This window comes from Phyllobates terribilis, unplaced genomic scaffold (assembly GCF_046119375.1).
Source record: "Phyllobates terribilis strain yellow unplaced genomic scaffold, ASM4611937v1 Scaffold_3__8_contigs__length_932513732, whole genome shotgun sequence".
Taxonomy (NCBI): domain Eukaryota; kingdom Metazoa; phylum Chordata; class Amphibia; order Anura; family Dendrobatidae; genus Phyllobates; species Phyllobates terribilis.
Window position 1 is genome coordinate 402,362,593 of NW_027362763.1, and position 23,521 is coordinate 402,386,113.

Here is a 23,521-nt window from a genome sequence, read left to right on the forward strand (position 1 = left end):
ACAAAACAAATACACTCCCTGACAGAGGTTATGTCGCTTATCCATGTTATGTAAATAAAAGCTTATAACCTGACGTTAAATTCATCCATTGCTTTTATAAATTACTCTTTTGAAAGCTGAAACCTTCCCAAATGTGGTTTAGGTTAAGAAAATAAATTGGCATCAATGCTGAAATATTGATCATTCAATGAACACAGAATGGTCAGATTTTGGCAAGACAAAAGTTTTGTCGCCTGGTCATATAATGCACCCAATCCTAGTTTACATCCTCACCAATGCTCAGTAAATGATCGGTTAATTAGTGGGTGTGTATAAAAAGAAACCCAGCACCCCAGACCTTCACTTGAACTGCAACTTGAGCTCTGACAACATGCCAAAAAGCCACCCTGTGACCAAAGCCTAGATTATCAAGAGGCTGAAGACCAGATACACTGCAAAGGTGGCTAGCACCTTTAATGTGTCTCAGCGTCAAGTACAAAGAATTAAAAAAAGATTTGAAGAGATTGGAGATGTGTTTGACAAGCGCAGGTCCGGCAGACCCCACAAGACAACTGCTCAGGTGGAACGTTTGTTGATTAGAAAATCCAAAGGAAGCCCCTCTTCCACTGCTGCAGAGCTCCAACAGGCCTGGTCACCTCAAGTCCCTGTGTCAACTAGAACAGTTTGTAGGATTCTGTCTCTAAATGGCCTCCATGTGTAAGGGGAAAGACCGGGGTGGAAGTACTTTCAAAACAAGGGATCCGGAACTGCCGGGGCCGTGCCTCTTGTTGCAGGGGGAAGACCGGCTGCGAGACAGGAGTCAGGTGACCGGGAAGCTGGGGGTGTGTCCAGAGAGAGAGCTGAGGAGTCAGGTGACCGGGGAGCTGAGCTCGTGTCTAGGAAGAGGGTGGAAAAGGAGTTTTTGCGCGGGAAAAGCGGCAGTGGACAGTGGGAGTCAAGCCCGACTAGAGGGAGAAGAGACGCAGGATCCCTGGAGCCGAGCAAGTGAGGTGCACTGTTATGGACTAGGGGCTCAGCGGGTCAAACCGGAGACTGCCCGCTGCCGCAAGAAGACGGAGCATTGTTTAGGCAGGGAAGCCGGAAGAAAGCAACACCGGCACCAGCCAGCATCTGCCTTGTGGGAAACAAGAGTCAGCTAAGTGAAAAAACTGCCGATTACAACCGTGTCGACTCTGCTACATCTAGCCCAACTGTGGATTGTCAATTATAGCATATTACCTGCTACTTCCCTTGTTGTCCTCATATATTCCCTGTTACTCCCTGCGTGGAGATTGACCCTGTTACAGTAAATCCCCCTTGTTTATTAGCCCTGTACTGGCTGCTCTGTGTTTCTGTGTCACTGCATCTAAAGTACCTGTGTTACATTTGGCGTAGTCGGCAGGATGCAGTCTTTAGACACAGACACTGCAGCTCAGTCCATCCTGGGAGCCCCTAAATCTAGCTTGCCGCTGGGGGCCATGCTCAGCAATCTCCCAAAGTTCACCGAGACAATATGATACTGTGGGACTGGGTTGAGAGAGTTAGGAGTATTTTACGTATGCATCCGATGACCCCAGCTATGCAAGCCGAAATAGCCTTACTGGCCCTGGACAGTGAGGCCTGACAATCCGTGATGTACCGCCCTCCCCATGACCGGGATACTGTAGAAAAAGTGGTGCGGATATTGGAAGAGATGCATGGGGATCCCACCAATGTAGGAGAGTTGAGGATACAGCTGTTTCACCAAGTGCAGCTGGAGGGGGAGACTGTGATGTGGTATGTTAATGCATTAAAGAGGGTGCATGCCTATATCACTAGAAAAGACGACATGGGGAATTTGGGAATGGGCCCCACTGACGTGATCTTAAGGGATCAATTTGTGGCAGGCCTCAGGGATGTACAGCTGAAGCAGGCCTTGCGTGAGCGCCTGCGCGCTAACCCACGTATGACTTTTCTAGAAGTGAGGGAGAAGGCACGTGGGAGAGAGTAGGAGATGGGGGTGACGGCCCTGGCAGGGATGGTCCAGAGTAATGAGGTACCCACCCCGACTGCAGCTGAACCAGAATGGGCTCGAGAGATGCGAAAGGAGATACAGGAGATGCGGGGTGAATGGTCCAGGCTCAAGAAGACCCCTGCACTGACACCAGAGATACCCGGATCGATTGCCCCAGTTAGGGAAAGAATTGAATTCAGGCCCCGCCCCTCAGGAGAGTTCCGTAGAGAAGTGAGGCAGCCCTACACAGACAGAGACATGACCTGCTGGAAGTGTGGAGGCGCAGGACATTACGCCAGGGGCTGTGCTAGCCGAGGGTGGCCCCTGTCGCGGCAGCCATTAAACTAGCGGGCTCCGTGTTGGGGGGACACAGCCTGGAGCCTAAGGAAGGGGAAAGAAAAAGAGGAAGACCCAAGGACCTAGTTTCCACCAGCCCGACTGTCTGGGCCGAAATGAGCGGTCGGGCTGTTTACTGCCTGATTGACACGGGATCCCAGGTGACTACGATCACACACCCCCCAGCATCTCAGTGCACGCTGCCTTAGATCACACTGACATGGCACAAGGTAACGGAAATCTCTTAGAACTGCCGCTCTAGACTTGCCAATAGGGATATTCTTACAGTGTAACTTCTGAATCTATAGTCTATTATGGCTTTTTTTCATGCTGCATGTTATACCCTTCACTGTCACCGATTTACCTTATAAGGATATTGCCTTGAATGCTAAATACTATACTTACTTACTGATAACGATGTCCTTCATGCAAAGGTATTATTTGATATGATCTAGGCTTGGAATTTCTTATCATCATATTACCTGGCTGGCAGTTTATACCTATATCTGTCATTTAACTTATGCTGGTTTGGGGATGCTAGTCTCCTTGCCGGATTTTTTCCACCTTATCCTGCCTCTATAGCTGTCCTCTCCCTGCTTTACCCTCCCTTTCTTTTATTTATTGCCTTTGTGTAACTTAAAACAATATTTAATAAAATTTACATTTTATGATACAAAATCCCTTTTATGTTATTTTGGGTCTACCAATAAGCGGATCGAGATATAACTTACCACCAGGGGAGGTTCTCCCCTTATAGCTAATCTCTCTCTCCCAAAATAGATTATATGTCGGTTTGACTACGATGACAGAAGCCTACTTTCAACAGCGATTTCCAGAGATAGCGCGGCCTGAATGGGGACCAGTAATTAGACTTACGGCAGCTAATCAATTACCCATCCCGGTCGCAGGGGTGGTGTGGATGAAGATCCGAGTGTGTGGAAAAGATGTGGGAGAAAAAGGGGTCGTCTTGGTCGCAGGGGAAACCGGAAGTGGACGCCCGGTGACCCTCGGAATGAATGTGCTGAAAGAGATCGGGCAAATCCTGATTAGTGAGCCAAAGGAGATTCCTCTAGACCGGTGGGACGCATGAACCCCCCAAAGGAGGGTTTTTCAGCAATTAATCCGAGCTGCCCAGGCTCAGGAGACGTCGAGTGAAGGGAAGGTCCTGGGGAAAGTAATAGTACCAGCAGCTATGGCGCTCACCTTACCGCCAGGACAAACTGTACTCACGTTACCCATACGGGCCTGCACACCTCTTGAGGGGGTCGAAGTACAGATAGAACCAACATCGATGGACAAAATATCCCCCGGACTCCTGGTGGCTCAGACACTGGCCACCGTCCAGGGTGGCAATGTTATAGTGCGGTGCGTTAATCTGGGCGAAGGTGATCTCACACTCCCTCCCAGGGCGGAAATAGCCCAGATTCTGGGAATGCCAGAGAAGTTAGTGCGACCTGATGCGGTACAACTGTCCGCTGTATGAGGAGCCCCTGGAGTCTGGCGGTCACCGTGCCGCCGGAATCCCACCGTGCTAGTGCGAAGGGGGGGGGGCGAAGAATCCTAGAACAAATGTTGGCTGAATTGACGTGACTTTCACCTTGACAGGTGCAGCAGGTTGAGGAGGTACTGGAGGGGTACCAGGAAGTCTTTGCTCGCAGTGAGGATGATTTTGGTTGCACCGAAGTAATTACCCACGAGATTCCCACGGAGAGCGCTGCCCCAGTGCGGGAGAGATACCGGCAGATACCTCCCCAGATGTATAAGGAGGTTAAGGAGATGCTATCCCATATGTTACAAAATGGTGTGATATGGGAGAGTCAGAATCCGTGGGCAGCCCCGATTGTCCTGGTATGGAAGAAAGATGGGACCCTGTGGTTCTGTGTGGACTATAGATGACTGAATGCCTGTACAGTACAAGATTCTTACCCACTACCCCGAATCGAAGAGTCTCTGTCGGTCTTAGGGAAGGCAAGATACTTCACCTCCTTGGATCTGGCCAGCGGGTACTGGCAGGTGCCCGTGGCCGAACATGACCATGCAAAGACAGCGTTCATATTACCCATGGGACTGTTCGAGTTCAATCAGATGCCCTTCAGCCTGACTAATGCCCTTGTGATGTTCCAGCGTCTGATGGAGAGGTGCCTGGGCGATTTGAACTTCGAGGCAACACTGATTTATCTTGACGACATAATTGTCTATGCCGCCACCTTCGAGGAGCACCTCCAGCAACTGGAGGAAGTACTGAGCTGCCTACAGAGTCATGGTCTAAAGGTGAAGCCCCAGAAGTGCCACCTGTTCCGCAAACAGATCTAATTTCTTGGTCATACTGTGTCCGGTGAAGGAGTCAGGCCCACCCGGGAAAAGGTGGCCGCCGTACAGGAGTGGCCTACCCCGGAGACAGTGAAGGACGTTCCGGCCTTCCTGGGACTTGCCGGGTACTACCGAGGATTCGTGAAGAACTTCACCCGCATAGCCAACCCATTGCTGGAGCTACTTAAGGGCGTGTCGGCGAGCTCCACGAATCAGGCGATTCTGTGGGAAAGCAGCCAGGAAGAGGCCTTCCGTGCCCTAAAAATGGCCCTGACCGAGGCCCCAATATTTGAATATGCAGATTTCTCCCAACCATTCATACTCCACACTGATAGAAGCCTACATGGTCTGGGAGCCGTGTTATCCCAAGTACAGGAGGATAAAGAGCGCGTGATTGCGTACGCCAGTCTCTCCCTTCACGACTCCGAGAGGAACCCAGATAATTATAGCTCTTTCAAATTAGAGCTGCTGGCTCTGGTTTGGACAATGACAGAGAAGTTTGCAGAGTATTTGTCGGGGTCCGAAGTACTGGTGAGAACAGATAACAACCCGTTGGCTCACCTGGAGAATGCGAAGTTGGGGGCCCTGGAGCAGCGATGGATGGTCCGCATGGCCCGGTACCAGTATAAAATCGCCTACTGGTCTAAGGCAGAGAATACTCACGCTGACGCCCTCTCCAGAGTGACATATGAACGGCCTGATCATGACCGTGATGAAGATTTGGAGGCAGATGAGATCCCTAGCTTCCGAAGTTTCATGGGACCGCTGGTCGCGGCGCAGGGACAGATCGGAGAGACGTCGGAAGAACAAGTGCTAGGGTGGCCAAGAGATGACTGGGTCTGACTTCAACAGACTGACAGAGAAGTTGCTCAATTACGTCAATGGGTGGCTTTGAGGCAGGTGCCCAGTCGAGAGGAGAGGAGTACCCTGTCCCTGGGAGCGCTGAAAATGCTGGGACAATGGGAGAGACTGTGTTTGCAAGATGGGCTGCTGTACCGACCGGTACAGCTACTGCGAGAGTTCAGGACCACCTGACAAGTGGTGATCCCAGAGAAGTTCGTCGGAGTAGTGGCTAAGGAGGCTCATGAATGAGGGGCTCACTTCGGACCAGAGAAGACATTTCAATGGTTGCAGAGGCTGGTGTATCACCCCCGACTGCGAGCAACAATAGAAGACACTTGTCGAAGATGCCGGAGCTGTGAGCTGGTTAAGGCACCGGAGCAGCGGGTCCCCATACAAACCATTTTGACTTCTGCCCCCTTGGAGGTGCTGATGATCGACTATTTGACTGTTGGACCGGCGCATCTCGGGTATGAACATTGCCTGGTAATGACAGACCACTTCACAACGTTTGCGGTGGTGACCCCGACCAGGGATCAGACCACCGAATCAGCTGTGCAGGCCATCTGCCGAGACTTCATTCGGGTGTATGGCTGCCCAAAGAGGATCCATTCCGATCAAGGCGCCTGCTTCCAGGGCCGGGTGATGGAAGAGCTGCACCGGTTGTACAGGATTGAGAAGTCACGGACTACTCCTTATCACCCTCAAGGAAATGGGGCCTGTGAACGCTTTAATCTGACACTGATCCAAATGCTCCGCACATTGGAGGAAGATCGGAAGGTGCGATGGCCTGAGTTTGTAGCCGAGCTGGTGTGGGTCTACAACAACTGAGTGAATAGTATGACGGGGTTCAATCCTTATACCTTACAGGTGACTGGGGAGCTGAGCTCGTGTCTAGGAAGAGGGTGGAAAAGGAGTTTTTGCGTGGGAAAAGCGGCAGTGGACAGTGGGAATCAAGCCCGACTAGAGGGAGAAGAGACGCAGGATCCCTGAAGCGGAGAAAGTGAGGTGCACTGTTATGGACTAGGGGCTCAGCGGGTCAAGCCGGAGACTGCCCGCTGCCGCCAGAAGATGGAGCATTGTTCAGGCAGGGAAGCCTGAAGAAAGCAACACCGGCACAAGCCGGCATCTGCCTTGTGGGGAACAAGAGTCAGCTAAGTGAAAAAACTGCCGATTACAATCGTGTCGACTCTGCTACATCTAGCCCAACTGTGGATTGTCAGTTATAGCATATTACCTGCTACTTCCCTTGCTGTCCCCATATGTTCCCTGTTACTCCCTGCATGGAGATTGACCCTGTTACAGTAAATCCCCCTTGTTTATTAACTCTGTACTGGCTGCTCTGTGTTTCTGTGTCACTGCATCTAAAGTACCTGTGTTACACATGGTCGAATCAGTGCCCAGAAGCCAGTACTAAACAAAAGGCAAATAAAAAACCGTGTGGCATTTGCAAATTCCTACAGCCTGCTAAACAGATGGACGCTGGAAAAGTGGCAGAAGGTGGATTTCTTTGATGAATCTTCAGAAGAATTACACCACAGCCGCCACAAATACTACAGGAGACCTACTGGAGCCCGTATGGATCCAAAATACACCCATAAAACAGTTAAATTTGGTGGTGCAAAAATCATGGTCTGGGGTTACATTCAGCATGGGGGTGTGCGAAACATTTGCAAGATGGAAGGCAATATCAATAACCTAAAATATCAAGAAGTATTAGCTACCTCTTACATTCCAAATCATAAAAGGGGTCAAATTCTGCAGCAGGATGGTGCTCCATCTCATACATCCATCTCTACAACAAAGTTCCTCCAGGCAAAAAAGATCAAGGTGCTCAAGGACTGGCCAGCCCAGTCACCAGACATGAACATCATTGAGCATGTTTGGGGTAGAATGAAAGAGGAAGCTTGGAAGACAAAACCAAAGAATCTAGATGAACTCTGGGAGGCATGTAAGACTGCATTCTTTGCTATTCCTGATGACTTCATTAGTAAATTGTATGAATCATTGTTGAACCCCATGGATGCAGTCCTTCAAGCTCATGGAAGTCACACAAAATATTAAATATGACTCTAATAGCATCACAACTTCATTCACCAATGTTATGCAACATATATTTGTATTTTAAGATAACTATTTGTTTGAATATCACATTACTTTCTGTGGGCGACAAAACTTTTGTCTTGCCAAAATCTGACCATTCTGTGTTCATTAAATGATCAATATTTTAGCATTGATGCCAATTTATTTTCTTAACCTAAACCAAATTTGGGAAGGTTTCAGCATTCAAGAGTAATTTATAAAACCAATGGATGAATTTAACGTCAGGTTATAAGCTTTTATTTACATAACATGGATAAGCGACATGACTTCTGTCAGGGAGTGTAAAGCGATCTTATATAAAGATATAGATAGATAAAATAGCTAGATGTCCTGTAGATATATAATGTCACAAGCCCCCTACATATAATAAACTTGCATCCTTTAGTGCCTTTCATGTGGCACAAAAGGGTGTTGAGTCTTATTTAACCTAATAAATAAATAATTTAAAAAACTGATGTGGGGTCCCCCCGATTTTTGATAACCAGCAAAAGGTAAAGCAGACAGCTTTGGGCTTATATTATCAGGCTGGGAAGGTCCCTGCTTATTGGGCTCTTCCCCGCCTAAAAATATAAGACTGCAACCATGCCATAATAGCAATAGCGATCGCAGCATTTACAACCCCTGGCAAAAATTATGGAATCACCGGGCTCGGAGGATGTTCATTCAGTTGTTTAATGTTGTTGGAAAAAAGCAGATCACAGACATGGAACAAAACTAAAGTCTTTTCAAATGGCAACGTTAGGGCTTTAAGAAACACTAAAAGAAATCAAGATTAAAAATGTGGTACTCAGTAAGGGCAATTTTTTTCAGACCAAGCAGAGGGAAAAAAATTATCAAATCTCTGAATTCTGAGGAAAAAATTATGGAATCACCCTGTAAATTTTCATTTCCAAAACTAACACCAGCATCAAATTAGATCTGCTCGTTAGTCTGCATCTAAAAAGGAGTGATCACACCTTGGAGAGCTGTTGCACCAAGTGGACTGACATGAATCATGGCTCCAACACAAGAGATGTCAATTGAAACAAAGGAGAAGATTATCAAACTGTTAAAAGAAGGTAAATCATCACGCAATGTTGCAAAAGATGTTCGTTGTTCACAGTCAGCTGTGTCTAAAATCTGGACCAAATACAAACAACATGGGAAGGTTGTTAAAGGCAAACATACATGTAGACCAAGGAAGACATCAAAGCGTCAAGAGCTGAAACTTAAGGCAATATGTCTCCAAAACAGGAAATGCACAACAAAACAAATGAGGAACGAATGGGAGGAAACTAGAGTCAATGTCTGTGACCGAACTGTAAAAAAACGCCTAAAGGAAATGGGATTTACATACAGAAAAGCTAAACATAAGCCATCATTAACACCTAAACAGAAAAAACAAGGTTACAATGGGCTAAGGAAAAGCAATCGTGGACTGTGGATGACTGGATGAAAGTTATATTCAGTGATGAATCGTGAATTTGCATTGGGCAAGGTGATGATGCTGGAACTTTTGTTTGGTGCCATTCCAATGAGATTTATAAAGATGACTGCATGAAGAGAACATGCAAATTTCCACAGTCATTGATGATATGGGGCTGCATGTCAGGTAAAGGCACTGGGGAGATGGCTGTCATTACATCTTCAATAAATGTTCAAGTTTACATTGCTATTTTGGACAGTTTTCTTATCCCTTCAATTGAAAGGATGTTTGGGGATGATGACATCAATTTAAGATGATAATGCATCCTGCCATAGAGCAAAAACTGTGAAAACATTCCTTGAAAGAAGACACATAAGGTCAATGTCATGGCCTGCAAATAGTCTGGATCTCAATGCAATTGAAAATCTTTGGTGGAAGTTGAAGACAATGGTCCATGACAAGGCTCCAACCTGTAAAGCAAAGTCCATGCCTTATAGACTGCAAGTTGTTATTAAAGCCAGAGGTGGTGCAACAAAATACTAGCGATGTATTGGAGTGTTCTTTTGTGTTTTTGTTTTTCATGATTCCATAATTTTTTTCCTCAGAATTGAGTGATTCCATAATTTTTTCCCTCTGTTTGGTCTGAAAAAAATTGACCTTACTGAGTACCACATTTTTAATCTTGATTTCTTTTAGTGTTTCTTAAAGCCATAAAGTTGCCATTTGAAAAGACTTTAGTTTTGTGCCATGTCTGTGATCTGCTTTTTTTCAACAACATTAAACAACTGAATGAACATCCTCCGCGCCCGGCGATTCCATAATTTTTGTCAGGGGTTGTAGAAGGTTGTGAGAGGCAGTGGGCTCCCTCTCTCACCCCCATCGGCACCACCATAACAAAATTATGGGGAGCCGATTGTTGTCATGGGTCCCAGAGGTCAAACTATGACTTCCTGGTGTACCAAATATGGTGGCATGTGAGACGCAGCCTTAGGCAGTGTCTAACAGGCCATCTGCCTATGTAGACAGGTCTCATGCATTGCAGTGCTGGGGCATTACGATGCATGAGACCAGAGATCAAAGTAATAAAAGTACCATAGAGGGACTAAGCAAAAAAGTAAAAAAAAAAGTTAAGAAGAAGATTGAAAAAAAAATAAAAAAATCAAAAACCCACACGTAATAAAGAACAAAAAATACTACACAAAAAAATACACATATTTATGTAAAAACAAAAATAAACAAAAAAACTACACATATTTGGTATCGCCGCGTCCTTAACAACCCAATCTATAAAATAGTCAAACTTGTTAACCCCTACAGTAAATGACATTAAAAAAAAAAAAAAAAACACTATGCTTTTTCATCATAGCTCTGGGAAAAGAGTGTAATAGAATGCAATCAAATAGACAAAAATAAATAAAAATAGAATAGTTTAAAACATAATCTTGTCCTGAAAAAACAAGCTGCCATATAGCTCCATCAGTGGAAAAATAAAAACGCTATAGCTCTCAGAATGCAACGATGCAAAAAGAATATTTTTTCCATGAAATTTTTTTTATTGTGTAGAAGCGGCAAAACATAAAAAAGACATAAATGTGGTATTGCTGTAATTGTATTGACCCAAAGAATAAAGTGGTCTTATCACTTTAACCACATGGTAAACGGCGTAAAAAAAAAAATCAAAAAACAATTCTGCCTTGGAATAGAAAGCGATGAAAAAATGTTGTGTCCGAAAATGGTATATGACACCCGATAGCCCTCCCTGGGAAATGGGGTTACTCGGAGCCGGGTCTATGTAGGTGTTACGGGGGATGCAGTCGTGGCCTGGACCCGTTCCGTGCCCAGGGCAGTCACATAAAAAGATGTAATGGGCTTTCAATTAAGAGTGGTATTGTTCGACTACGCCACCTGCGGTGTCCGGTTATGGGCACCGGCGCTTCTTCAGTCCACTGAGGCCGGTGTTACGGGCAGCTAAGATGGGTCGGCTCCCCACAGGCGGAGCAGGCCTCAGGGCAGTGTGAGGAAGGGTGGTGGGTGCAGTGCCGCGCAGGAAATAACAGGCTGAGGCGGTGTGTGAAGTCATCCAGGGTTTTTACTCACATTCAGATGAACTTTAGCCGCAAAGCTTCTCTCTGCTACTCGCGGTATACTGCGGCCACCGGGAAGGGGGTTCAACGCTTTCCAGGTAGATCAGGAGCACCTGTCGAGACCCCGCTGGTGTGTGTTCCTCTCCTTGGTAGGTTGTTCTCCCACTAAGTCTTCTCCTCACTGTGTGTGGTACGTACGTGTAGTAAGGCCGGGTCCCACTGGATAAACGCAGTGTAAGAGATACAGGTTGCATAGGCCACTCCGTCCATATCCCCCTGGGATCCACTAAGCCTCCGGGCTTTTCTGACTGAGACGTGAAGTGACAAAGTCAGATATCGGGGGCTGGTCACCCCTCTTGCAGCAGGAATCCCTCTGACTAGGCCAGAGTAAAGAATACAGGTGGCGTAGGCCGCTCCGTCCGTATCCCCCTGGGATCCTTTTGCCTGTGGAGCCTATCTCCTCTGCTCCCCTCCAGGCCTTCTTAGGTCAGGACCTTGACCGGGTAGAGACAGTGGTTAACTCTGACCCGCTCCTCGTCTCAAGGCCAGAGTACGAGGACCGTGTATCTTCAGTCGGCTGAGGCCTTATGCTGGACTCTGGCAGATGACCACAATCAGAGACGAAGACCACGATCACTGACGAAGATCGCAATCAAAGACCTTGAACCTAAGATGGCCGTAGATTAAATATGAAACTATATGTGTTTCCTAAAAGTGTGTTCTCCACCCTCACCCACTACATGGTTCCCCCTATCTTTTGGTTCCCCCCCATCTCCTCTATCCCGGGCCAGGGCAGCACCCTGGTGCATTTAGGCCCCCTTCAGGACAGGAATGGTGTAGTGTTGAGTGGTAAACTGGTGTCTTGAGAGATGCTCCATCCTTACCTGGAAGAGGAGACACCACACCTCGAACTGAGGTGCAGTACCCCTGTGGCGACTAAATCCTCAGGGGCGCCACAGGTACCTATAAAAATGTCAACATGTCCCACAAAAAACAAGCTCTCACATGACTCTGTCAGCAGAAATATAGAAAAATTATAGTTCTCAAAATATGGCAATGCAAAAACTTGTTTTTGTAAAAAAAATACTTTTTTTAGTGTGCGATGATAGCAAAACCTAAAAATCCGATATAAATCTGGTATCACTGTAATCGCACTGTGCCGAAGAATAAAGTCTTGATGGGCTGTTGATGTGCTGTTGATTTTTTTTATTCTGCCTCCCAAAGATCGCAGTGAGGCTCAGCTCACATTTATCTTGTGCTTTACGTTGAGCGCTTACACTGGGGTTTTCGTGTAAGTCTCTGAAATATGTGATTCAGATGGAACCTCCTGTGGAAGATTCCCTATTATGAGGTACATGGAGACATGGTGGACGCCGTTTGGCCTATAATCTGGCGGTGCCCGTCTTTTTAAGCATACATAAATGTGCGGTCAACCACAGTTTTGTGTACCTCTAAAAAAGCCGGATACTGCCGAACATAAGTCAGACAGAGTCCAAAGTAACCCTGTTGCCTCATTACTGAATTGACCCCTTGGGTGTTTCAACCCAATCATATATTTTGTAGATTTATATGGAAACCCCAATGTAAGTGCTCAGCATAGAGCACAGGATAAATGTGAACTGATTCAAACTCTTCTGTACCCAAAATGCAACCAATAAAAGCTCCTATTTAATCCACAAAATACAAGTCCTTACTCAGATCCGTTGTCTGTTAACAGAAATATAGGTGGGGTCCACATTGCTCGTAGCACAGAGGCTCTGGAAAAGTGACGTGGCTCTCATCGAAAGAAATTCAGCAAAATCTACACTCCCACATCCAAATGCTTCCTGCTCGTGAGACCCACACTGTGCCTAAACTGCAGTTAGCATCCACATGCTTGGCATTAACGTAGTGAGAAGAGCGCATTTAATTTAAAGGGTGCATATCTCCAGAAATACAAGCTGGGCACAATGTACGGGCACTACAATGTACAGGCACTACAATATACGGGCACTACAATGGCATATTTGCATTTTCACTCTGCAACATCCATTGGTGCTCGTTTCTGTAAAAAACCCATAGAATCAAAATTATCAATACACCTGTAGATAAATTCCCAGAGGGGTGTAATTTCCAAATTGGGGTCAATTAAGGCAGGGTTCTACCCTTTTGGCATTTAGCAGCTCTGTACAAGGAGTTCGCAAACTATTCCACAAAAATTTGCTCTCCAAGGGTCAAATAGCGCTCCTTCCCTCTCGAGTCTCGAAGTGTGACCAAACAGTACTGTACAGCCATATATGGGGTCTTGCCACATTCATGAGAAATTGTGGAACAAATTATGCAGTCGTTTTTACCTATTTACCTTTGTGAAAATGTAAAATCTGGGGCTAAAACAACATTATAATGTTAAAAATGTATATTTTTTTCACTGCTCAATGTAATAAAATTTTGTGAAACACATATGGTGTCAATATGCTCACTGAACTCCTAGATAAACTCATTAAGTGGTGTAGTTTGTAAAATGGTGTCACTTTTGTGGGATCCTGCTGTCCTTACACCTCAGAAGCTCTGCCAATGTGACACGGCATCCGCAAACCATTCCAGACAAATTTGCACTCCAATATGACGCTCCTTCTCTTCTGCCCTACTGAACTTTGCACTGTGCCTAAAAAGTAGTTTTTGACCACATATAGGGTACGGCCATATTCAAGAGACACTGCATAACAAATTTTGTGGTCCATTCTCTTCCTTTAGCCCTTTTGAAAATTAAAAACTTGGGGCTAAAACAACATTTTAGTGGAAAAATGTAGCTTTTTATTTTCACAGTGCAATGTTATACAATTCTGTGAAATACCTGTGGGTTTAAAATGCTCACTACACCCCTATAGGAATTCTTGAAGAGGTGTAGTTTCCAAAATGGGGCCCTTGTGGGGAGTTTCTTCTGTTTTGGAACCTTGGCAGCTCTTCAAATGTGACATGGCGTCAGCAATTTATTCCAGACAATTTTGCTCTTCAAAAATCAAATGCTATGTGCCCAAACAAGAGTTTATGACCACATATGGGGTATCCCTGAACTCAGGAGAACTTGCACAACAAATTGAGTGGTCCATTTTCTCCTAATACCTTTGTAAAAATTAAAAATTTGGGGCTAAAACTAAATTTTTTTGGAAAGAAAGTCATTTTTAATTTTCACAGTCCAATGTTTTAAAATTTTGTGAAGCACCTGTGAGTTCAACATGTTCACTACACCTTTAGATAAATTCCTTGAGGGGTGTAGCTTACAAAATGGGGTCACTTGTGAGAGGGTTTCCACTGCTTAGGCACATCAGGGGCTCTGCAAACGAGATATGGCGTCCTCTATCTATTCCAGCCAATTTTGCACTCCAAAAGTCAAATGATGCTCCTTCCCTTCTCAGCCTTGCCGTGCGCCCAAACAGTAGTTTTCCACCACATATGGGATATCAGTGTACTAAGAAATTTCACAACTTGTATGGTCCATTTTCTCCTTTTGCTCTTGTAAAAATGAAAAAATTGGGACTAAATCAACATATTTGTGGGAAAAAGTTAAAGGGAACCTGTCATGTCCTATCTACTATCTACACTGCCTTCATTGCTTTGTTAGTGATGCAATGTGCATCACTAACAAGCTTTTTTCATTAAAATTGGTGGTATTATCAGTGCTGGCCAGGAGCAAATTTCAAATACGTGGGCGACGCCAGCAGTGACTGGATGTGGTGCTGCCCTGACTGAACATGAGGATCACACCCCCATGACTGACAACGAGCAGGTAGGATATAAGTATATAAAATGTTATAGAATCATTATAATACCACCAATTTTAATGAAAAAAGCTTTTTAGTGATGCACATTGCATCACTAACAATGCTATTGTGGCAGTGTAGATGGTAGATAGGACATGACAGATTCCCTTAAAGTTTCATTTTTTCCTTCCTTGCTTTAATTCCTGTGAAGCACCTGAAGGGTTAATAAACGTATTGAATGTGCTTTTGAACACTTTGAGGGGTGCTGTTTTAAAAATCGTGTCACTTCAAGTGTGATGTGGTCCCAAAAAAAGTTGGTTTTGTAAATTTTGTTTTGTTTTGAAAATTGAGAAATCGCTGATCAAATTTTAACCCTTCTAACTTCCTAACAAAAAAAAATGTCAAAATTGTTGCTTTTGTAAAGTAGACATATGGGAAATTATATTTATTAACTATTTTGTGTGATATAACTATCTGGTTTAAGGGCATAAAAACCAATAGTTTTCACCAAAATTCATATATATTCACTAATAAACGCAAAAAATATCAACCTAATTTTACCACTAAAGTACAACATGTCCAAAAAAACAATCTCGGAATCACTGGGATATGTTGAAGTGTGCCAGAGTTATTACAACATAAAGTGACAGTGGTCAGAATTGTAAAATTTGTGCTGGTCAGGAAGGTGAAAACAGGCTAAGGGGAGGGAATTCAGGACAGTGATAATAATTATTTTTTATGCATTACTTATATAGCGCTATCATATTCTGCAGTACTTTAAAAACATTATCATCACTGCCCTCATTGGGGCTCACAATCTAAACTCTCTCTCAGTATGTCTTTGGAGAGAGGGAGTAAACCCATGCAAGTGACGCACCCCCTGGGACATATTCCTTTCTTTCAGGGGAATACCCGGAGCCGGATCAGATGGGGGTTGTAGTCTTCCGAGTGGCTGTGACCCGGTCCGTGCCCAGGGTGTCAAACTCAGTTGTATGTGGCAGTCCTACAGATGTTATTAAGTTCTTAATGTCGACTACGCCACCCGTTGTGTTGCGGTCACTGTGGCCGCCGCTGCAGCAGGGCCCGCTGAGGCTGGTGGTGTTGGTGCAGCTTGATAGGATAACCCCCAACGGGAGGGGTATAGCCTCAGGGGGATCAGGTGCAGAGGATGGGAGTTGTGGTGATGCAGTGTAGACGGCAATCAGAGACAGAGTCGGGTTATGCAGTTTAGGATGTTTACTCACTGCTGATGTTCCGGTCACTCCAGCTTCGAGTGACCTCCCGAGCCGTGCTGCGTCCACCAGGTTCTGGATCCAGCCAACCCCCAAATAAGTCCGGAGCGTGACCCTGAGCTCTCCTTCTGTCCTTTCCTCTGGCCGTCCCCACTAGAGATCCACCCAGGTCCAGCTCCCTCGGGCCTTCTGTTGGGAGACCCTTGGCCTTGGGTTCCCTGACCCTCCACGTGGTATGCCTTCGTGGTGGATGTGGTGGGTGGCCGTGGCAGACGCTGCCCACGGCCTCCGGTCTCTGGCTGGGGTGTGTTTTTGCCCCCACCAGCTTGGGTTCCGGTACCCTGTGCCGACTCTTCACCCGGGGATTTAATTTGGGGTCTTAGAGTCCTTTCTTCTGTTTCCCCCTCTGGGTCTCTCTCTCTCCTCTCTCACTCTGGGTCTCTCTTCTCCTCCGCTCGCTGACTTTCTCTCTGCAACTGACTCTGTTCTTAGTTGGTGCCCACCTTATATACACCCTCTATGTGTGAGCTCAGGTGACCAGCACCCAATGAGCTCCTAACTTTACCCAGGCTGCTCCCCCTATCTGCCCCTACACTACTTGGGATGTACCACCCCCCTCCCACTCCAGCCAGGAACAGACTCGGTCGTACCTGCACATTTCTAAGTGGGAGTACCGTCGGTCTGCTCCTCGGAAATGGGATGTGTGTAGTGCATGCAGCCTACCGAGCTCAGTTCCACACTCCTTCCTTACCCGGGAGTGGAATATCACACCTCTGGGTTGAGGTGCAATACCCCTGTAGCAGCCGAATCCTCAGGGTGCTACACAAGTATAGGGCGAATATACAAAGTCCTTGCAGATGTTGTCTTTGGTGAGATTTGAACCCAGGACTCCAGTGCTGTAAACTAACAGTGCTACCCACTGAGCCACCTTGCTGCCTGTGTGGTAAGAAGTCAGATTGGCAGATATTTCCTAGAGTGCTCCTCCTGGCACTGAATGAACGGCCTGTCTAAACCGGTTATTAAAAGTTCACTAATCGGCTTGCTTGTACACGATCGACAGTGTAAATGCACCCTAAGGTAAAGTTACTGACCTCCTGTGCATTTTTTAAATCTGCAACATGTCTGTTACAGATGTGCTGAGTTTTGCAATTTTTTTTCTGCTCATGAGAAAATCACTAAAAACTGAGACACTGACAAAACACTGATGAAAATCTGACCCAGCACACTAATGGAAATCATCCTATTTTTTTCATATACAGTACCAGACAAAAAAACAGATGCCTGAATGAGGACTTAAGCAAAAGCCAAAAGAAAAGATTGCCTGTTAGGCCACCATCTGGCTGGTATACCACTGAGAATAGAATATGGAATAACGTAGTAAACTATATCACTCCAAACATGGCGCAAAGTAAAAAAAAAAGACATTAAAGAGTGGGCATTTATGTGCATGACAATATATAGTGAGGAGGACACAGGCGAGTACAGGAAAAACATTTCTCTTTTTTTTTATATTGGCGAGTATGAGTAAAATAAGAAAATATTTGAGCTATAAGTGATATTTAATTGTGTTTTTCTTATTTGTGATTAATTAGCAGTTTGTCCAGTTAATAGCATGGTATAAGGCATTTATTGATTGTTATTTAGCAATAGTATAGTGTTAATATCTAGTTATTGTTTGATGCAATAATTAATAATCAAGATAGAGTGATATTATTTATTACTTTAGTGATCACTGGGATCAAATAGGACTGAAAATGGCGCTCTGCAGTGCTCTGAGTATAGCAGCTGTTGAGCTTGTGCATCTGCACTTTATTCCTTTTCTATGGAGCTACTGGAGATGAACAAGAACAGTGCAGGAAATGAAGTGATGCTGTTGTCCACCAGTGGCTCTTGCAATAGGTTGCAATGTCTTGTGTTAATCTCGCTGCAAGATATATATTTACTGATCTTGCCACAGATTATTTTTATGACTACATAGTTGATAAAAATGAACAATTATCACTTAAATGAGCTTTAAGCCTGCAATCACATGTTAATTGTTAGATTTAGGAATCTTTAGTTAGGGATTTTTTTGCTTTTGGCAATGTGTAAATAGTAGAATTGATACCCAACGCTGATTCCTTGAATATTATTTTGTGGTCTACTGCGTTTCTAACATGATTTTTTTTTTTTATAGGAACTGTTGGAAAACTGGTTCTCCCTCAGGTATGTGAGTGTTTATTAGCTCATTATTTTCTATGGCATAAGAGTTTATAATTCTGCATTTCAGATATCCATAAGTAAAACTGAATCACTGTGTAAAGAAAGAAACTTTATGTACTATTGTAATTTACAGTATTTTGTGGACTCCAGACTGATAAATTTTAGCTGCACTAATTGTATAAAATTAACATTATAGTAGAAAGATTTGTGCTGCTGATATATTTAGCGCCTAGAGGATTGTAGACTGTAAAATATTATATTGTACTGTACTATTATTCTTTGGTCTGCCTTTGGACCTAAATAAGAAAAAAATTAATTGATTCAATCATTCACCCATAAGAAACAGAGATAGTGACTATTTGAATAAAAAAGGCCGACATGTATCCAGTTCTGTACTACCCCGCTTTTAGAGAATGTTCGGTGCATACAATTGGCGTAACTTGAAGCTCATGGGCCCCAATACAAAAGCTCTAACAGGGCTCCCAATTGTTGCAAGTCTTTAATAGTATTGATCTTTTCATATAGGCTAAAGAGACTTTTAAGGCCCCTTAAGCTCCAGGGCCCGGGTGCAATTGCAACCCCTTCACCTATTAAAGTTATGCCCCTGTATACAATTGTACACTGTATTAGCGGGATCAACAAAGTATCTACACCAAAGAAAACACTTAAGATAAAAAAAAAACATTTTTACTTGGCTATCGAAAGAAAATAGAATATACAACATCTTAGTATATGCAGTGTTCAATCCAATATTTCATGAGCAGCTACATTTTTTTGGCTCCAGAGATAAAATTCCAAAACAACAAATGAGACAACTCTATACATGCAATCAAAGGCATCATAGGTATAGGATATACAGCACGGGCAGCATGGTGGCTTTGCAGCGCTGAGGTCTTGGGTTCAAATCCCACCAAGGACAACATCTGCAAGTAGTTTGTATGTTCTCCTGTGTTTGTGTGGGTTTCCTCCCACACTCCAAAGACATACTGATAGGGAATGTAGATTGTGAGCCTGAATAGGGACAGTTCCCATGAGTGTCTGTAAAGCACTGTGTAATTATTGGCACTATATAAGTGAGTAAAGTAAATAAATATACTGTAGGCTACAATTACAGAATATCAAGCCTTGTGTATTTAAAATGAGAAAAAAGGTCAATTATATATTTCTGGAAAAGATGTATGGAAAGAAAAAAGTACCGTTTATAAAAAATTTGTTTGCTGCCTTCTTATGTCTCATGGGGTTTAGTTTTCAGTAGTAATGTCATATAAACTATTGAGATAATTATTTTTCTTCTAAGCTGGCCACCCATTGATCCATGTACTGCTTGGCTGCAAAGAAGTACTTGTAGCTTCAGGGGCCAAAAAACATCTTAGGCTACAATCCTACGGAATATATTTTTATATTTCCGCAGAGTACAATGACAACAGCTGCGGGTTTGAGAGCCAAAGCAAGTCAATTTATGCTTCGGATATAGGTGCTAGTTTTTCTCCTTGCTATGCAATGGTGAAATGTGCAACTTCCCTGCGCCTTCTTTTTGCAATAATATCTGCAACATTAAATACAGATTTGGGTATCACTGTGGGATCTCCGCTACCGGAGGTCTGCAGCAAATACATTCTTTGGGAAAGTTGGCTTAAGTGGATCTGCCAACAGATTTCTCTACATAGATTATAGACATTATTAAAAAGATATCTTATACATGATGAGATTGGTGTATTTATTTATTCCATAGGACGTATAATCCTGTTTGAAAATTTACACTCAATCTCTGCCCACTTAGCCAGATTGACAGCTCCTCTGTATCCCTCTTCCCTGCTGCTGCTGGGGTCTCAATACTAGCTGCAGCTGTCAGTTAGGCTGTGTGGGTGGTGACTGAATACAATTGGACATATGAGCTCTTACTCTTTCTTGACATGAATTCTTTAGGTAAGTATCTCTGGTGACAGATTTACTTTAAAGTAACGTAAGATATAGATCCAGAAGTAATAGGTGTGCTGGCAAGATCACATGCAATGCGAAAAGTTGGTGAAGGGGGTGGGGGGATTACATTTTGTCATGAAGATTTCTTGTTTAGGTATGTAGGTCATGATATATAATGTATTGTACATTAACTTGAAATAGGTTTTCCACCATCTCTCATGTACTGTACATTATTCGCCTACTTCCTTAAAGAAGCAATGTTTTTTTATTCCCTAAACACATATACTCACCGACAGCCATCTTCCATGGTAGCCTCATTCTAACGCTCCATATACTTATATTGTAAGGGCTCATACTCATTTGTGAAAAAAACGGACGAGTGCAATCCGATAAAGAATGAAGGTCTAGATCTACAATATTGTCATCAAATTAGATTATCCTATTTGTCTACATGAGCAAGTAAACTTTTAGAAGGAAAAATATTTGGCTCATTTTAAAGCATGCAAAGGGCATACATTGAACTCACAGGGCCCCATAGCAAAAGTCCTAAATGGCCCCCATCCAAACCCACACAAAAATATGCAGCTTAATAGCCAGGGTCATACCTCCCAACTTATGTTTAAAAACAGAGAGATGGACCTGTATTTCGGCATGTACACCCACTGTGCTCACCCACTACAATACCCCTTTCCTGGCTCTCATACAGTATGAAGCCCCTGGAAATGCCACCCACTTACGTTATGATATCTCCACAGTGAATTCTCCCACACAATTTTCCCCCATAGTACCCCCACCTTTGATGCACAGTGTGATGACCCCCGCAATGCATCCTATAAAAGTATGATGCTGCCACAGTATCCCTAATATAGTACAATGCCTTCCACAACATAATGGTCCTTACACAGTATGATATTCCCATAGTCCCCCACATACTCACACAGTATCACGGCCCCAACAGTCCCCAACACAGTATTATGGCCTCCACAGTCCCACACAAACAGTATCATGGAACCCACATACTATTATTTCTCCATACAGTCTTCCACACAGTAAGATGGCCCCATAAAGTCCCCTCTTACAATATTATGGCCCCTCACACACTATGATGGCCCCCACAGCTCCCCATATAGTGTTATAAACCCCAAATCCCCCATACACAGTATGATGGTTCCACACAGCATGATGGCTCCAACTTAGTTCCCCCACACTGTATGATGGGCTGGCCTCAAACAGTTCTTCCTCACAGTTTGATAAACAAGACAGCCCCCCCACATACAATATGATGGACCCTACAGCCGTTCACACACAATATGATGACTCCCTCTACATAGTATGATTGCCTGTCACTAACCCACACACATTGTGATGGACTATATAGCCCCAACACTCATTGTATGATGGACCCCACAGACCCCCACACACAGTATGAGGGACCCTACACATTCCTCAACACACAGTATGATGGCCCCACACAATATAATGTCCCTACATAGTTATCCCCCCCAGTAAATCTCAAATACACAGAAGGATGATTCTACAGTGTCTCTGGCAAAGTAAAAAGTATATCTCCAACACAGCATAATGCTTTCCACAGCATGATGTCCCTAAAGTACCACCACACAGTGTGATGTCCTTATAGTTCTCTACCACACAGTATCGTACGTCCCCACAGCTTCCCACACATAATATACACACAATATGGTGTAACCCACAATCCCCCACTCAGTAAGATGACTCCACACAGTATGATGGCTCCACATAGTGTCCCCTCACAGTATGAGCCCCACACAGTCCCCTTATACACCGTATGATGGAACTCTCAGCTCCCCACACAATATGAGGGACCCCATAGCATACCCACACTGTATGATGAACCTACACAGTATGATGGACTCCACAGTCCCCACACACAGTATGATGGATGACACAGCCCCCGACACAGTGTGACAGATCCCACAACCCCATACACAAAATGAAGGCCCCACATAGTATGATGGCCCCAACATAGACTATCCACAGTATTATTGCCCTACATAATTCTGGTTCACAGTTTGGTGGGCTCACACAGTCCACATATACACAGGATGATGGACCCCACAGCCCCCTACACACAATATGATGCACCCCACATAATATGATGCACCCCACACAGTATGATGGGCTCCACAGCTGTCCAAACAGTATGATGAACCCCACAGCCTCCCAACACACAGTATGCTAACCCCACAGCCCCTTACTTAGTATGATGGACCCCAAAGCCTGCCACTCAGTATGATGACCTCTACAGCCCCCCACTCACTTTGATTTCCCTACAGGTGCTTATGTTAAGTATAGTAGCTCCATGCAGTATGATGGTCCCCACAGTCTCCCATTCAGTATGATGACACCCTCATGATACAGTATCATAGTCCACACAGCTCCCCACAAGTACTGACAATTAAAAAAAAATAATACTACTACTCATCTAGTCACAATCCCCCAACGTACTGCTCTGGTCTGTGCAGCGTGTTAATGGAGCCTCTGAATGGTGGAAGTAGGCGCCGATGGCTTCCTGCTGCAATATTGTATTCAACAATATCTGCATCCTGATGGTACAGATACCGATGAAATTGTAATGACTGGTGGGGGCACCAAGGCCCCTGACTCACAGGCCCCATAACGGCAGAGTGTTCTGCTCCTTTGGGTGGTATGCCCCTGAGTTAAAGTATGATTCACAGTCTCCCTAGATCTTTAGGTCTCAATAAAAGCATACAATGGACTTCCTAGAAATGGTTTACTGGACCTTGCCAGTTAAAAGCTTTCTTCAGTCTTTTTGATACTTAACCAGTCCACTAACACACTCCTTGTGGCTGGCTCAAGCCCAGACCTCTTTACTCCTTCACAATAAGTCTCGTCACTTGCCATGAACCTCACTGCATACTTACTCATATGATGAATGGCAAACACACACCTATATGGACATGCTCAAATGCCACCCACAATTTTTACAATGCAAGGCTCTCAGCACAAGCCACACCTGACTGACACCACCTCCTATTGTAAAGTGCAATTTGGTAACACTGTTTCTGTCATCAAACTAAATAAGGGATGGCAACATCTCTGATGTAAAGGTTCACCATCTGTTACTATACAAATAAGGAAGATTTCTGGACTTTGTGGGGTACAATATAGTTGCATGGTATGACACAATGCAACCTGGCATTAAGAAACATTTTTAAAGACATACCATACTTAATCAACCTTACTTGTAAGGGGTACTGGAGGTTTACCTGTGGTTTATTCCCTTTGTTAAGCTTAAAGGCTTCAAGAATTGTTCTGTTTAATCAAACACTGGCTTTCCCTGCTATATCCCTCACAGTCACTTCTCTGTTTCTGGC

The 23,521-nt window shown here is 44.3% G+C and overlaps 1 protein-coding gene across 1 annotated transcript in view; it reads left to right on the top strand.

Moving 5' to 3' along the window:
* Positions 1-23,521, top strand: part of LOC141259484 (CD109 antigen-like) — a 329,051-nt gene that overhangs the window by 32,604 nt on the left and 272,926 nt on the right. Inside the window, exon 3 of the mRNA XM_073675569.1 lies at positions 18,199-18,227. Coding sequence (XP_073531670.1) covers positions 18,199-18,227 — 29 coding nt within the window. The remainder of the gene's footprint in view (positions 1-18,198; positions 18,228-23,521) is intronic.